General features: G+C 39.8%; 1 protein-coding gene across 1 annotated transcript in view; it reads right to left on the reverse strand.

The window, feature by feature from the left end:
- Positions 1-15,619, reverse strand: part of lamb4 (laminin, beta 4) — a 76,129-nt gene extending 60,510 nt beyond the window's left edge. The window contains exons 1-12 of the mRNA XM_019361994.1: positions 15,540-15,619; positions 13,631-13,709; positions 9,536-9,711; positions 8,666-8,801; positions 8,320-8,393; positions 7,986-8,174; positions 7,695-7,758; positions 6,552-6,766; positions 5,813-5,933; positions 3,079-3,267; positions 1,542-1,697; positions 1,299-1,402 (exon numbers count right to left, since the gene is read on the reverse strand). Coding sequence (XP_019217539.1) covers positions 1,299-1,402; positions 1,542-1,697; positions 3,079-3,267; positions 5,813-5,933; positions 6,552-6,766; positions 7,695-7,758; positions 7,986-8,174; positions 8,320-8,393; positions 8,666-8,801; positions 9,536-9,711; positions 13,631-13,652 — 1,446 coding nt within the window. The 5' untranslated portion in view covers positions 13,653-13,709; positions 15,540-15,619. The remainder of the gene's footprint in view (positions 1-1,298; positions 1,403-1,541; positions 1,698-3,078; positions 3,268-5,812; positions 5,934-6,551; positions 6,767-7,694; positions 7,759-7,985; positions 8,175-8,319; positions 8,394-8,665; positions 8,802-9,535; positions 9,712-13,630; positions 13,710-15,539) is intronic.
- Positions 15,620-17,374: the final 1,755 nt, after the last annotated feature.

Genomic DNA, 17,374 nt, shown 5'->3' on the forward strand with positions numbered 1-17,374 from the left:
TCTGGATCATATTCAGCTTTAAAAACCTGAAATGATCAGATTTCTATTCCCGGTTAGCTTTAATGAATCTGCTTTGAAATATTTTATTTTGAAAATCCAGACACTGCTTGCAGAGTTTGTATGAGTTTTTATGTGCCTTCAAATCATACAGTTTTTTGTTCTTCTTCTTATTGCTGCTTCAGGAATGGCCACACCATTATATTTATTAAATAGTTTTTAATGTGATTCAGATATTTTGATTTTCCAACGTTATCACTACCTACATCCGTGTTACCACATCCCGGATGGAAAATACTGATGTATAACTGATGTTATTAGTACTTCAGTATCTGCTTAGATGCTTAGAAATCTGATATTTTATTACTTGTGTTGTGGAACTGATGAGGAAACTAAATACTGGGTTGAATATTGTATTTTAAAAATTTTGTGCAGTCTTTAACTGCCAGCGCTCTCATGCCTGTTGATGCTGTGTGTCACAGTTCTCTTTTTTATGACTAGGGGCAGTTTCAACAGCAATCACTCTATTTTCTATGACTGCCATTTCCAAGTTCAAGAGAGCTGGGGCCCCAGAAAATCCCATGGGGTCCACCAACTCTAGAAATGTTTTCAGTGGGAGAAACACCGCTGAGACTTCTTCAGTCTCAGCTGACTGCAGCTTTCCAACCTTATGAACAGTTCATCTGCACAATGACTGACACTAAAACCACTGAATGAACAATGGACTGTGAGCTAAGTTTTGTAAATGGCCTCCTTGACTCCGCGCTCAAACCAGCGTTCCTCCCTGTTCAGGATGTGTACATCCTCATCATTGAAAGAGTGTCCACTGGCCTGTAGGTGTAAATAGACTGCAGAGTCCTGGCCTGGCCAGGTAGCTCCTCTGTGTTGTGGCATCTGCTTAGCCAGAGGTTGTTTGGTTATATAAATCAGTACTTAACAGTGTACAAGGGTAGGCAACGCCAGGCCTCAAGTGCTGGTGTCCTGCAGGTTTTAGATCTCACCCTGGGTCAACACACCTGAATCAAATGATTAGTTCATTACCAGGCCTCTGGAGAACTTCAAGACATGTTGAAAAGGTCATTTAGCCATTTGAATCAGCTGTGTTGGATCAAGGGCACATCTGAAACAGGCAGGAAACTGGCACTTGAGGAATGGCGTTGCCTACCTGTGGTGTACACTATATTCCTTAGGTTGGGATTATTATTTTGTTTGAATTGTTTCCCAGCTCTATTGTCAATTAAATTTAATGAGGATGAAAGGAAGCTAAAGTGTAAATTACTTATTTTACAGATGTGGCCTACCAGACACTGATCACACAGCGGTCCACTCGCCATTTGGTCACATTCACAAGTTCCTGTTAGCTGATCACATGACCCGACACTCCCAAGAGGATGACACCTGCATGCTGAAACACACACACACACACACACACACACACACAGTCAGCCTGAAAGTTTCTGTCACGCTCATATATCATCATATACCCACAAGCGGGAGCACCTTTGTTGAAAATGACAACAGGACAAATAAAGGTATTTGGTCACCCTGACAACCCGCGGGGTCATCCTGCCTCAGGCTGAAGAAGCCATGTTTGCAGCGATCACAGCGTTGACCCTCCACGTTTTCTTTGCATACACACTGACCACTCAGAGAGTCACACTGACCGCCGTCGCGTGAACCAACTGGATCGCAGTTACATGCTGAAACACATCACCATTGCATGGTATGACATCATCATCCTCAAACAAAGCTGTTACGTCATTTAATTCAATGCAAATTTATTTCTATAGCACCAAATCACAACAACATTATAAAGTAAAGACCATACAATAATCATCATCTTGTCAGGAGACAGCTTCCCTGAGAAACAAGGGGCTGGATCAGAGCTCATAAGTTTCAGGGGGTGGGGTCAAGCACAGGTGGACTGTGTTGGGTAATCACTCTCTTCTTGAGGCTACAGTCATATAAACATAAACAGTGGCTCTAGTTATTGTGCCATCAACTACAGATGGACAGTCTGCTATTACTGTGACTAAAATTGGCAATTACACACATTCTGTTTGCGACAAAAGTTATGCATAATACCATAGCTGTGATAAACTGAAAAAAAACCTACACCCTAATCTACTGCCATCATGATCAGATATGTAGTACTATACTGGAGCCAGGAGTGGACTGACCGGTCCACTGCGACACTGGCCTAAGGGTCATTATGGGCTGCGGAGAGGAGCCCTCTTGATGAGAAAAAAGTCGGACTAAGTGAAATTCATGGTTCATGCACAACTCTGTCAGCCACAAACTCGCTGAGATTTAATTACCAGAACTACTGCTGAACTACTTCAATTTAGAAACAAACGAATCATTTGTTTATTTCATGAATAACCTGCCTTCAACAACGACAGTACAAAATAGCAGTTAAAAAAAGAGGTAAAGCGTATTTTCATAACATAAATTATCCAGTGTAGCTCAGAATTTATTCCTGTTTCTGTAACATGAACATGATTTACTGTCAGCTTTCACTGAGTTAATGGAGACTTTTACTGTGCCATGTTGGTAAAAGTCATAAATCACTCTCGGTTTGACATTCGGACATTACTGTTAACATAGTAATATCCCATTAATAGCTGCATTCTGACAAACATCCAGCCGCACCACTTCAGCGATGAAAAAAACAATAGAAATAGAAAAAGGTGAGACTCATTTCTACAGGAACAGTGAGAGCATGAATATTCAAAAAGTAAAATAATAATAAAAGCTTATGTTAAGAGATTTTTTAGGATTCTAGGATTTTTATTATGTTATGCTTAAAAGTACGTTTCTTTATCTAAATGTGTTTGCTCTTTCAGTATTAAGCTTAAATGGGGAAGTTACACTTAAATGGGGAAGTGCAGACTCAACAGGAAGCCTGCACAGTTCTATTTTATCTCTTCCTGTACGTCTCTGAGAATGCTATGAATAAAAAGGCTGACAACTATTGCACGGTGCGAGTCTCCCTGAGTCTCACCCGTGTACACGTTAAACCTGTCTGAGCATTTTTATTCCGACCTGAGTTGCAATACAGGAAAACTCCTGACAGCTTACGTATGCAGGCGTGTGGGTCGTCCTTCGCTCTCTGCAGATCCTGATACAAAAAAGGTCGACACTGTTCACACTGAGGCCCCATCCTGTTGTTGCCACAGTCATCACACACACCGCCGCTCACACCTCCAGTCGCTTTGTAACGAGCTGCATCAAAGTGACACGAGTCCGAGTGACCGTGGCATTTACATGCTAAGAGAGACGAAAAAAATTATTTTAAACTATAAAAGTTAATGTCAAGAAAACAAGATACAGGGGTGTTTAAGATTATCAAACAAATTTAAATATTAAACAAAGATAACAAAAGTGAACACAAAATGCAGTTTCTAAATGAAGTGGTTTATTATTACGGGGGGAAACAATTCCAAACCTTCATGGCCCTGTGTGATAAAGTGATTGCCCCCTGAACCTAATAACTGGTTGAACCACCCTTAGCAGCAACAACTGCAATCAAGCAATTGTATTAACTGGCAATGACACTTTTACAGCTGTGGAGGAACTTTGGCCCACTCATCTTTGCAGAATTGTTGTAATTCAGCCACACTGGAGAGTTTTTGAGCACTAACTGCCTTTTTAAGGTCATGCCACAGCATCTCAATTGGATTCAGGTCAGGACCTTAACTAGGCCACTCAAAGGTGTGTTTTTTTAAGCCATTCAGAGGTGGACTTGCTGCTGTGTTTTGATTATTGTCCTGCTGCAGAACCCAAATGTGCTTCAGCTTGAAGTCATGAACAGATGGCCAGCTATTCTCCTTCAGGATGTCTTGGTAGATGGCAGAATTCATGGTTCCATTTACCACAGCAAGTCGTCCAGGTGCGAGAAGGCAAAACAGCCCCAAACTATCACACTACCACCACCATATTTTATTAAAGCTATAATGTTGCTTTTCCAAAATGCTGTTAGTTTTATGCCAGATGTAATGGGTCACACACCATTCAAAAAGTTTAACTTTTTTCTTGTCAGTCCCCAGAGTATTTTCGCAAAATTCTTGTGTATCATCAAGATGTTTTCTGTCCAAACTGAGACAAGTCTTTATTGTTCCTTTTGCCCAGCCACCTCTTTGCTGTAAGAACAGGAAGTACTGTTTAACATTCAGACTTTAAACTTGTGGACAATAATGGTCATAAGTTTATAATTTTAAACTCCAAAAATTCTGCAGGAAAATGAGATTGGAGTGTAAAATTTTACTGAAGGTTATTCCTCCTATTCCTGTTTTAAATGTGTATTAATTTATGTTGATAAATAATGCCAAAGGCCCAGCTGGTGTATTTCACAGGGAAAGAAAAGACAGAGAGCTAAGTTCACTCAGAGATGGAGACAGATAAGAAAGAAGGACAGGGGAGGAAGGAGAGAGCTTAAAGTTAATGGAAGGATGTTCATTTAAAGCTCACATCTGTACATGTCACATGATGTTTGTTCATAAAGCTGCTGCTAAACAAACTGAGGCAGACTAACTGTGTTATTTAAAGACTGCAGGTTAGTGCAGGATAAACAGGTGAGTTTGCTGCACTGTGATGGGTTTAAAGTAAAGAACAGTGTGACTGCTGCACAGTGGCTGTGGGTTCATGGTCACAGTTAGCTTCCATCAAGTGTAGCAGAGACTCACTGACTGAATTCATACCAGCTCTATAGTATCTAATATAAAGACAGCATGTAGAGGATGGACTCAGCCAGGAAAGCTCAGGAAACATCTGCTCACATCTGGTTGAATTCAGCTGTGTAAGAAAATCGAGTGAAGCTCTCAGTAGGAATGGTTGTGATTGTTTTCCCCACACTGAGACAGTACAGCTGATTTTAGGTTCCCCACCTGCTGAATCCACTCTGACCTCTTCCCTGCTTATTTCCTATTTAAAGTCCCCCTCTACAATGGAGGCAACAGGAAACAGAGCTATTTTTATTTTACTTCTTTTTCTGTGCTCATGTTCTACTTTTCTGAGCTGTGCACATTTATTAGAATTAGAATAATTAGAATAAAAATTTAGACTGAAATAAAGTCTGTATTTCGATTTACTAATATCATTTTATTATAACATTAATTTTAAAAAAAGGTGGTATAAAGTCTAAATCAAGCTTAAATTGTGCAAGGTTGTTCTATGACCACACACAGAACCATTTATTGTTACTGAAAAGTGTTGATATTCAAATTTAAAATGGGACGAAAAAAAACAACAACAAATGCATTACCTGAACTTCTAGTTTTGTGTCTTTCATCTATTTTAATTTAACCTTTGTCTGGATCTAAAATAGGTCAGAAAAAAATAAATAATTCAGTCATTAAAGTGGACATATACTTTTGACTTTTAACCAGAAAGCAGCATTTTATTTCACATCAAAGGAATGTGTTTGAGAATGATTGAAAATCCCAAATAATCATATGCTATACACAAATGTAAGCAATTCTACTTACTACCTACCCTAGTTGTAATTTGATATAATGTGAGGTAGTCTGATATCTAAAATGAATCTGTATTACAGACGTGGCTTCTACAGAAGGAAGATGACCTTTTGCTGCCTCAGCAAATGTTCTTTGAAAGGGAAAATAGTTGATTTCTTAATTTTTTATACATTCAGGCTTTGCAAATATGCAAACATTTCCGAAATCAGTTTGACAACTGAATCAAAATGACATTTGTCTATTAGCTTAAAACCTAAAAATATTTTTGATGATGTTTCCAACAATCTTTTTTTTTAATAAAAAACATTAAAAAGTGATATATTTATGTCAATTTGAGTTACCTCGGCAGATGTCTGCTGCACCCTCTCCTCCGGGCCTCCAGGGGGAGTCGTGGTGAAAGTCCTGACATCTCTCACAGTTTTCTCCAGCTGTATTGTGCTGACAAACACATTGTCCGTGAACCTGAAATCAGAAACTATCTTTACCTGCTGAGCTCACCTGCAGTTTCAGGTGTATACAGTGTTATGTCAAGGGAAAAATGATGCACACACACATCTCATTAAAAATGTGCAGAGGTTATATTAGGACTCCATCTGTGTCCCCCTGCTGGCCAGAACATCAGTTTTACTCAAAGACCACTGATTTGTGGATAACAGAAATCCGAGGTCACACATAGAAATTACCTGATGACTTTTTCTAATTCCTAAGCCACAGCCGCCCAGATACTTATGATCTTTTCCCTTAATTTTTTCCCTTCATCTTTAATGTCTTTTTACTGACTTTAAAGTTCTTGATTAACCTTTCAAAACTGTTTGTTAAAAACAAAAAAAACTAGCATGTTAAGATAGATTAAATCACAATACCATACAATACAATACAATTTTAGTTACATAGCACATTTAAAACCAAAGGTAGACCAAAGTGCTCCACAATAATACAATAAGTCATTGTTATAAAACATTAACAAAGTGCAAAAACAATCACTAGTACTAATCCTAAGAGATGGGAAGCACTAATCACATTAAATAATCAAGTTAATCACAGAAGGATGAATAATTTCAGACCGGCTCTGCTCCATACCATGCCAGGCTGGGTGAAAATGTCCCAGCGAACTCCAGCCATGGGCACACACTGGCTGGCATGTCCATTACAGAAACAGCTTCCTTGAACCACCATGTTGTAAACAGAATAGTAATATTTGTCTTGAGGGTTCCTGCGTCTTCGACTCAGCAGTGTGTCACCAAGTGTGAAAAGACGAGTGAAGTTCACCCGAATGTTTGTCACGGTGGTCAGATCTGAGGATGATGATCAGAACAATATTCAGTTTTACACATTTCCTCTATTTTTATTAAAATGTTCCATCTGATAGACACATTAAAAGTGTCAGGGCTGCTGTGCGCCATTTGTTAGGGTCTGTCTTCAGTCTGTCGCTGGGAAGTTTTTCACAATGATGAATATGCAGAGAACATAACTGGAGAATTTCAGGAGGGGGACTACGCCTCTAGACTACGCCCTTCCAGTTCTTATCTATATATGACCCCCCAACACACACTGTTCTACAACCTCTTTTTTCTCGCTTTTGTGCACCACCCTCTCTCTCCTTTTTCAAGTCTTTCACTTCTTATTAGTACATGAGGGATCTGCCAGGCCTGGGAGCTGCCTCCCTCAGAGGCCTTCCCCAAACTGCAACTCAATTCATGTTTAAGCCATTCACTATTATCTACTTAAAAAAGCTGTTAAACCTCAAATGACGACGTGGGCCCAGCTAGTGAATGATACATTTATTGGAGGCTCATTAGACATCAACCTCCTGTTAATGAGCGTAAACCCCTGAGGCAAAAAAATGGATGAAAAACCAAAATCTGCAGTTCCTCCATTGTTCACAGTGCATTGGTCCCTTTGACTCCCATGTTAAAACTTTACAAAAGAAATAAAAGAAATAAGCCTGACACAAAAACTTGTTGAAAAAACAAACAAACACAGGATGTCTTGTAACTCACCTGTTTAGATGGTATTAAGGCATAAAGTTTGCATTATTGGGCGGGGGGGTGGGGGTCTTTGACTAACAGGTGATTGGCGACACAGGCCACTTAGTTTGACTTGTCAGTTCATCAGTTCATTCAAATATACTGTTACCTGCAGGTTAATACTGGTTAAAACTATATGTTGACCTGAAGCGTGTATACATATAAACAGAGTGACAGCAATTTAGGAAAACCTCACCTTGGATGTTTGGTGCGTGAGGGTTTTCTGTTTTAAAGACAGGATCAAGAGCTTTCAGCACCACCTAGAGGACAAATATAACAAATGCAAACAGATTTACACAGAACCAGTAGAAAAAAACATAATTAATGCTTTGCTGTTATATTTCTTCATCATTTTATCATTCCTGTAAATTAATTGAAATTTTGTCTCAGTGTATGAATTCTTATGACAAAGTCCAGAATGACTGAAGCTCAGGGGAGCTATAGAAAAAAACCTCATGTTCACACTGGCTGTAGTTGAAATTGTTACCTCTCCATCTGAGGATGGTTCTGATCCAGAGTATCTGCTATCACAGACAACATCATCGATGCTCCTGGCTGGCGCAGTTGACACTGAAGGGAAATGAAGAGAACAGTCTTCTGCAAAGTAACGGACAACTTTCCAACTTCGTCCAAAATCCTTTGAGCGCTCCACCAACATGGCTGCTGGCCGAAAACTCTGCACAGAGTAGATTAGCATTATCTTAATGTTTGATTAGGCAAATGTTAAAGGTGTAGGCTATTTTCTGTGCATAAAACTTTTTGACTAGCATTCAGTTAATTCCCTGAAAACATTAAATTCAGTACATGTTTTAGAGGTATACCTTGAAGGTGAGGACCAGGTGACTGAACTGGAACATAGTTTCCAGATTTAACTGGATGCTGACATGATGAACTCCTGCACAGAAGGCAAACACAGAGCAGAGCTACAGTGTTACAGATTGTCTGTGATAGCAAATTTTAACTGTAACGTTCCACAAACAGTAAGTCGTGTTTCTTTGTCACACACAGAGCAGTAGGGAAAAAGTTGCAAAGCTAAGTGCTTTCTCTTACCCAAACACATTCTACCACTTAAAGAAAATGTTTGTTGTAACTAATATATTGATTCCGCACAGTTTTCCTCCTCTCTCTAAATGGACAATTTGTTGTTGCAGAAATACTCAAACTTACCATTCTCCGACTGCCACCACTTCAGCTTTCTCTCGAGGTCAAAGTTTGTGATGACATTCTCAATACGGTGGCTGTTTGGGCTGTTGTAGCGATGATACGGTAGCTGAGAGTCACATATGAAACATTTCTGCCCCTCCTATGAATAAACATAAACCAACCTGATCAATGATTACCTCTGGGTTTATAATACTATGAGTAAGCTACATGAAATATCATTACTACTAATTAATTTAATTTATTAAGGGTTTCAATCACCATAAAGGAGGTAATGCTTATTTCTTCAATATACCAACGCCTACAAATCATGGAACAGGCTATTAGCCCAGGCAAAGATAGCATCTTTGAAAAAAATCGAAACTTTCTATGATATAACAAATTAATTTTGTTATTGATCAATGCAGCAGACTGAGTCATGCTTTAAGCTGTGTCTGAAGAGGCTTAAGATATAATTTAAAACTGGTTCATTGCCAAGTTGTCTGTTATTTTTACTCGTTCATCCTTTGAGTTAGGAGCCTTTCATGCTTGGGTGATTCACCGGTCAGAAGAACTTTGAATGTTGGAGAAATAATGAAAAGATTCACGATACATGAGAAGGGGAAGAAAATAAAGAGAAAAGCATAAATGATGGGGAGAGGTGGAAATGATCCTCAGGGTGAAGAGAACAGTATCAGATAATAAAGACACAGATCTGAACATGCTTCAGTATGAAGACCAGCTAGAAACATCAATCAAAGAGAAAATGAGTTCAGCTGCAGTTTATTCACACACAGGCAGACATTCCTTGCTTCATTTAACACACACACACACACACACACACACACACACACACACACACACACAAACTTTGTGTGTATGAATTTTCTATTTGACCTCCAGATATCCGATGATGCAGTAATTCTGTGGTCCATCCAGACCACAAGTGGATGAAGCTGAGAGCTGAGCAGCACGACCCACCAACAGGTCACCCACTTGGGGGTTACAGGAGCTGATGGGGCATGGGTCCTGGAAGTCCTTGTAGTCCTGAAGGCGAACTGCTGGAAGGAAAGCTGCAGAGAGACATACTGCCTGAAGAGATTTGAGGTATTGGAGATTTCTTCCAAACTGGGAAAGTAGGTCTTTTAACAGACAAAATAAAATAGTTGCCTGCAGTTTAAATATTTCAGCATATTGTTAAATCAATCCTTTTTTTCCAAAGCATCACAGTGAAGTGTTTTTTTTTTTAATTATAGATTTCTATAAGGAGAAAGGCGTTCACATTTTTGCTTTTACAAGAGTGATGATGAGAACTAAAAAAGAAGTTTGAATTTAATAGACTGGGAAGAAAAACAAGTGACAATTAAAGCTGCAAGCAGCGATATGAGGGCCCGAGCACCCCCGGTGCGTCGAGCCAAGCCCAACACCTAAAACCAGCGCTTCCGATCTGATGTCACATTGATGGAATTCATGCATTTAACCATCAGCTAAAATTTCATCTCATTCAACCATTATTATAGTCGTCCCACTAGGTGGCGCTCTAACCATTACTGACAAATGGCATAACAAACATTTCCGAGCTCGAGTCTCATCACGCCTGCGACCTTTGGGAGAGATTGGACATTGTGTTTTTGAGCGACAGCAGGTTACTGCTTTTTGGCGAGTGATTGAAACTCCACGTGCCGCCACGACCACCCCGTTTCCCTGAACATAAAAAGCTTCGCAATTTAACATCACAAAGGTCTTTAGATTCCACACACAGGAGATCGCGTAAATCTAATGAAATCCCTTGGAGGAGTTCGTCAAAGTATGAGGCCTGAAAAGAGGGGAAAATGTCGCCAAATTTACACATTAATTTTAAAATGGCTGACTTCCTGTTGGATTTGGGATATTGCTCCAAGAGACTTTTTTGTACATCTTGATATCTCCAATAAGCTTGCCAGGTTTCAAACTCATACATAAAACACAGAGCAGGGGCTGTTGTTTTGAAATTTTGTAGGGGGCGCTGTGGAGCCATTTTGCGCTCTTCAAGGAAAATGAACATATAAAAAGAAATCCCTCATCACATTGGAGGTGTGCGCCAAATTTCAAGACTTTTTAAACTTTTCAAGCCCCTCAAAAGCCACTTCATCTTTCATGGTGAACTGCGCTGCCACCAGGGTGCGCCGTTCAGTTTATAGTCACAATTTTCTCACTGAAGCATCAACAGGGACTGATGGTGATATTCACCGCTTTTGAGGTGGCCACGATGAACCTGTGAAAATCAGTACAACAAAATGAAAGACATGACATTTCCTGGTGCCACTAGGTGGCGCTCTACGTATTCCTGACAATGGGCATATCAATCTGTTCAGGGCGGGTCTGACATCATCCCTGTAAAATCTGGTACTGATCAGATTGGATTTCATTGAGTTACACTAATTTGTTTCTTCATGGCGAGACCTCAATGTTCGCCATGCTGCTGGGGTCACACCCTTCAGCGAAAACTCACAGTTTTCTCTGTAACCCAAGACCAACTCCTTAAGGCTTTCCTGGAGAAATTTGAGGCTGCAGATGTCACCCATTACAATACTGTACCCCAAAGTGTAAAACATGACATTTCCTGTTCCCACTAGGTGGCGCTGTCCCTGGTGTCAAATATGGCAGTTGAAATATGTTCAGGGGTGGAGCCTTATCATATGTGTCCACTTTGGTCAAGGTCGGACAATGTATGACAGAACGAGAGGCAATAAGATTTTCATGGCGAGTCATCGAAATTCGCCGTGGTGCCACGGCCTCACAGTAACCCGAAAACTCAAAAGCTCCGCAATTTAACATGGCCCAGGTGTGTAGTTGACACTGACCAAATATGAAGCTTGTACGATGAAATTCCAATGAGGAGTTCGCAAAAGTTCGAGGCATGGAAATGGCAAAATTAGAGCCAAAATGTCACCTTCACTTCCAAATGGCGGACTTCCTGTTGGGTTTAGGACATGGCCATGATAGACTTTTATGTGCGTCTCCGAACGTTAGATATGTGTTCCGAGTTTTATACATGTAGGTCATACCCATCTCGGGGGCTCGTGTTTCTCATTTTTCTAGGAGTTTTCGAGCATGTTTAGGCCCTCAAAAGGCCGATTCATTTGCCGAAATAATAATAATAATAATAATAATAATAATAATAATAATAAGAAACAGAGCAGATACAATAGGGCCTTCACACTTTTGTGCTCGGGCCCTAACAAGAGGAAAACCTTCAACAAGTGATTGCATGTCTGCAAGTCTTCAGCTAAAATACCTTGAAGAGCACACCTGATCAACCTGACAACTGCTTCCTGCCCTGGTCATAACAACTTGGACTTTTCCTCAGAGAGGAGGTGCACCTGCAGGTGTTGGACATCACATCTCACAACATGAGCACTTCAATGTCTCTTTCTTTACAGGAAGTTTTATTCATTGATAGATTAAATATTGAATTCTAATGTTTTGTCATCCAGGTCATGGTAGTCTAAAGAGCCTGAAAAGAAAGTGACTGGAATTGTCATGGTCCGGGTGAGTGCTGGGTTTTTTCCACAATCCTGGCGTTTCCACCTCTGGCCAGAGCCGCCGCATCACTGCTGACAGGCTGCACCTAAGCCGGCAGCCCAGATTGTCTGCCAGCCCTCGTTAATCACGGCCGTCACAGTTACAGTGTCTTGTCATAGTTATTCTTGAATTTGACTTTCTGCTCACAGAAAATCTCCAGATGTTACTGAGACTCACAGCCATAACCTGCCTTGGTTCAATCGTTTCAACTCGTATTTTCTCCACCTATGCTCACCTGCCTGCCTCCCTGCCCAGCACTCTGACTTTAACAGATTCACTCATCGGATTACCTTTACACCTCACCCTGACCACCTACCCCTCTATGCATCGCCTCCACCTGCGAAAAGTAAGACTTTGCAATTCGCACCTTACACCTTGGACCACCGTCTGAAACCTGTTCTAACACCTGTTTCCCTCATTTCAGTGAGTGAGAATACCACACTCTTTCCCACACTGCAGGGGTCCTGCACTGGAAGTGTTGGTTCCCCAGCCCTCGTCCATGACAGCCCCAAGGCTCCCTCATGGACCCCCTCACAGTTCATGTAGTGATTTTCTAGCCTCTCGTTTCTCAGTTAGTGTTTTTTTAAATGTGTGACTCTCATAGTGTTGTTCTTGTACATCCATAGGAGTATTTGAGTTGTGCTTATGGTACTGTTCAAAGAACTGGTGCATCATAGTATTATTCTCACTCACAGTGTGTCATAGAATTATTTGAGTAGTAGATTCATAGTTTACTTTGTCACTCTACCTAAATTTATGGTTTACTTGCTAAGCACTTCTTGCATTTCTGTTTACCTTGTGCCACAGCTCGGACTCTGTAATAAAAGTCAACTTTACTCACAGTCCCTGTGTCTCTGAGTGCTGTCTACATTAGAGTCTATTCGCTCGAGTTGGCCCACCGGCTGTGACAGGAATGCTCAGACCTTTACATTGGCGAAACCAAACAGCCATTTCATAAACACATGGCACAACATAGAAGAGCCACCTCGATGGAACAAGACTCAGCTGTCCATCTGCATCTAAAGGACAAAGGTCACTCTTTCGAGGACACCAATGTCCACATTTTGGACAGAGAAGACAGATGGTTTGAAAGAGGAGTGGAAGAAGCCATCTATGTCCACTGTGAATGACCATTTTTGAACAGAGTGCGGGGTTTATGACACCAACTGTCTGCCATCTATAATCCAGTTTTGAGGTCCTTCCCAGGCCCTCTATAGGGATCACTCCCACTCGGGTTTAAATACCTAGGGCTCTCCACCATTTCGTTTTAGATATGGAGAAACTTCTTGGATGTGATGTGAACTGTCTTCAGGAAACTTAAAGAAGTCCAGGTGCTTTTTTTCCAAGCCCTACTGACTTTTAATGTTCCCTCCTTCACTGTCTGAATGGTCAGCAAAACATATGGCAGTGATCAAAAGCTGAACTCACCGATGAAAAAGTGAAAGATCATGTTGTGCTGAGGTTTGCTGGTCGGGTAGATTCCACAGATCTCTAGCAAATTCTTATTCTGTTTGAGCACAAAAACATGTAAACATCTTCATTACATTTAGTTCTAATTCACTCCTTGTCTGATTGCCAACCAAAGGTCAGTTTTATCTGAATAAATAATAAAATATATATTTAACAAAAACAAACACATTTAAGGCAAAAAAACAAAAATCACACTGATATTTTTTCATGTTCTTATCAGTAAACAGTTCAATTCTGTTTTATTGATAGGGAAATTCACAACAACAGTCAATTCTGAATTTGAATCTTTAGCCAGCCTCTTCACATTTCATTCACTGTTGGCTGCTCTGTTAATTGGAGTCTCTATCTTTACATTATAGAGTCATCTGGCAAAGTTGAAACAGATGTTGTATTTTAATTGTGTCATGACACAAAGTATTCTAGTAAGCACAAAATTAATGATGACATATATGTCATCATAAATGTCACCATATATGACAAAATAAAGATAAAGAAAAAATGATTTGTAAATAAGATTGGAATCTAATGTATTATAACTAGAAAATGGTTATGAAATATCTGCTAACCTTCAATTAAATGCTAGTTCATTATTTGTAAAACTGAAAGAAAGAAAGTGGGGTACTGGTTGAATATAATATGTGCATGCTGCCTCCTCCCATTTAAAAAAAAGAGCCTGGCAGAGTATTATGTTTTCACAGAGCAATCAAATGCAACCCCCTGAAGGGACCGATGAACTTTCACAGGAATGAAAGGAAAATGATGCTTTGCTGAACATTTCAACACCTTCAGTACGTTTAAGCCAGTTTTATTGCACAAGTTCTTTATAGAGAGGCAAATGATCATTTTGTTTCTAAGTTAGCTTTATTGACCCCTGCAGGGAAAGTGCTATAGCAACACAGAAGTGGATAGGTATGTTGGATCAGTGTGATCACAAACATAGTAAATAAAAACAGATTTCCAACTTGCCTTTCGAAACAGTTGGAGCACTGTGTAAAGGTTGAAAAGGTAGGTAAAAAGTAAATAACAAAAACAATTTTCCCAGAAAAAGGCATAATCCAGATGGCAGCTAGTGTTTCTCATCATTCAAACTCCTCCATGATTTACATGTAAAACACTGACTTAATTGTGTTAGTGATGTGAAAAAACAAAGCTGTCTCTGGACTCCTCAGAACAGTGCCTAACACAAAAAATAAAAATACTGTAAATATTCATGCACACAAATTCTGGACAAATTAAAATAGGATTTGAAAATTATATTTCAAAATGTGTGCGTGTGTGTGTAATGGAACACAGTACTGAATATTCATTGTGCTCCTGGGAATATTGTTACATTTATAGTATGAACTTAAAGTGAAGACAATGGAGCAAAGTGCAACAATTAGGTAAAACGTTCCTCTAATAAATATTTTGATGTGATCTGTCACACATCCTTATAGCCACAAAAGGTTCTAATGGTCTGACAGGACCTTGAGTTTTCTCTTGAAGATATTTACAAAGTCTAATTGTCGAATGACAAAATCTCTCAAAAACTTGGTGGTAACATTGATATGTACACTGAAAATACCCGCCAACCTTTAATTTCTACTTTAGAATAGTGGAACGATAAAACAGGACAAATTCATAGGTTCACAACTTAACACACCAACGTATATCTACAACCCTGAATACATGTCAGTGCAGAGCACTTAATGCTTCACAAAAAAATGTTTGCAGTTTAACAGTACTATGAATTGCGCATTATTCCAGTTAAAATGAACAAATCAGCTGTTGATATGAGGTACAAAGCTGCCTGACTTTTCTAATAGCAGGTCCAAATTTGACTTAAAAGATAGCTGATAGACTTAATGAGAGTAAATATGAGACATACCTAATTCTGCCTCCATCGCAAAAGAAAGAACAGATCTGGGCAGGTAACAGCACACCTGAGACATATGCAGCCTCAGGCTGTACTTATCAGTGTGAGAGATACAAAAAAAAAAGGCAAAGAGAGAAAGAATCAGTGTGTGTAAGAGAGAACATTGCACAGGCGTAACTCGCATAGGAGAGGGATTGGGAGGATTTTTTGTGTTCATGTTTGCCACGTTGTACCAGAGCAAATACAGCAGGTAAAATAGAATCAATTCAAATTTTATTTGTTACTTACACAATCATACACAGCAAGACATGCAGTGAAATGCTTATTGCTGTATAATTCCAGACCATTATAAATACAAGAATAACCTAACATTAAAAGTATAAAATTAAAATTTAGAATCAAAATTAAATCTCTGAATGGATTAGCTCCATCTTATCTCTCTGACTTTTTAACAAAAATAATCCAAGTAGTTTACTATAGGAGAACGCCTACTCTGTATCTGTTTAAGTGTAAGGGCCCTTTGTTTAGGTGGACCGCTGCGCTCCAAGCACCAGCTTGGGGAGTCTTCACAGGGTCACATATCAAACACACACACACACACACACACACACACACACTATGCACAGACTGGTACTCTTTGTTCACACGCATGCCTATGTAAGATGTCATATGTTAATGAACCTATGCATATTCATGTAACCAAAACAGTGGAGCCATGCTTTGAGCTCAGTGTCTAACAGTATGAGAGCCATGTAATGTTGAGAGAGAGATACGTGAGAGATTTGTGATGTTTAGTGTGTTTGGAGGCTGTAGTTAGTGTTTAGTTGGCGTGTAGTTGGTGTGCAGTTGGTGTGTAGTTGGTGTGTAGTGTAGTGGTTGTGTTGTGTGTCAGTTCTATAGTGAACGTCACAGTTGCTGCCTTAAAGCCACCAAAGGCAGATTTCAGTGTAAACGCTGTTTCCACATGGAAAACAGGAGTGATCCACCTCCTGCTATCAGACCTGCAGGTTTATCCGTGTGCTGTTCTCCTCTGTCTTATAGTGACATAAACTATTTTTTGCAGTGACACAAATCATTTGTGTGGCTTCTTATTTGATGCAGAACATCTGATTGTTCTGTAAATAGTTTGAAATGCTTATATAAAAACTGCCTGAGGCCTCGGCTGCATTTTTAGGGAAATAGTTGTTTGCAAAACTTGTGCATCATTTTTAAAATGTACAAAATGATTGGTTAAACATGTTTGTGGTTTTTCCAGTAAAAATGTGCCTTTTTTCTCCTGTGATATTTTGTCCAATGACTGGAGATATGGTGTTGATGAATGTGTCAGAACTAATCCAAAGATATAACCCTGTGCAGTCTGGAGAAATGACCATCATCCAGTCTCTCCTGTTTCCATCAATCACTGTCTGGTTGGCCTCATTCATGAAGCATGACGGGGCCAGACATTAAGGTCTTTAGAGAGGCTCATCTGTGCTGTCTTTCCTCCATCCAGGACCTGTAAAGGTCCAGAATGAGGGACAAACACATCTCTACAGACCTTTCACATCATGGAGATAAACTGTTCACATTTCTTCCTTCAGGCAGACGATACAGAGTGTTGTTAACAAAAAAAAGACACCACGGGCTTTCACTTTGATGAACACTGTGAATGTTCATGTGTATGAGAGCCATGTAATGTCCATGTGTGCATGCTGACTGCTCTGACCCCCCTCCTCCTTTCAGGGTGGAGCCTGCTGGAGTGCAATGGTTGAGACCAGGTCTGAGGAAGTGTAAGTGTGTTTTTAATGGGATTCATGAAAACAAAGCAGCACACATTCAACCATCTTCATCATTCTGATGTCAGGAGT

The sequence above is a fragment of the Oreochromis niloticus genome, linkage group LG7 (genome assembly GCF_001858045.2).
Source record: "Oreochromis niloticus isolate F11D_XX linkage group LG7, O_niloticus_UMD_NMBU, whole genome shotgun sequence".
NCBI classification, from domain to species: domain Eukaryota; kingdom Metazoa; phylum Chordata; class Actinopteri; order Cichliformes; family Cichlidae; genus Oreochromis; species Oreochromis niloticus.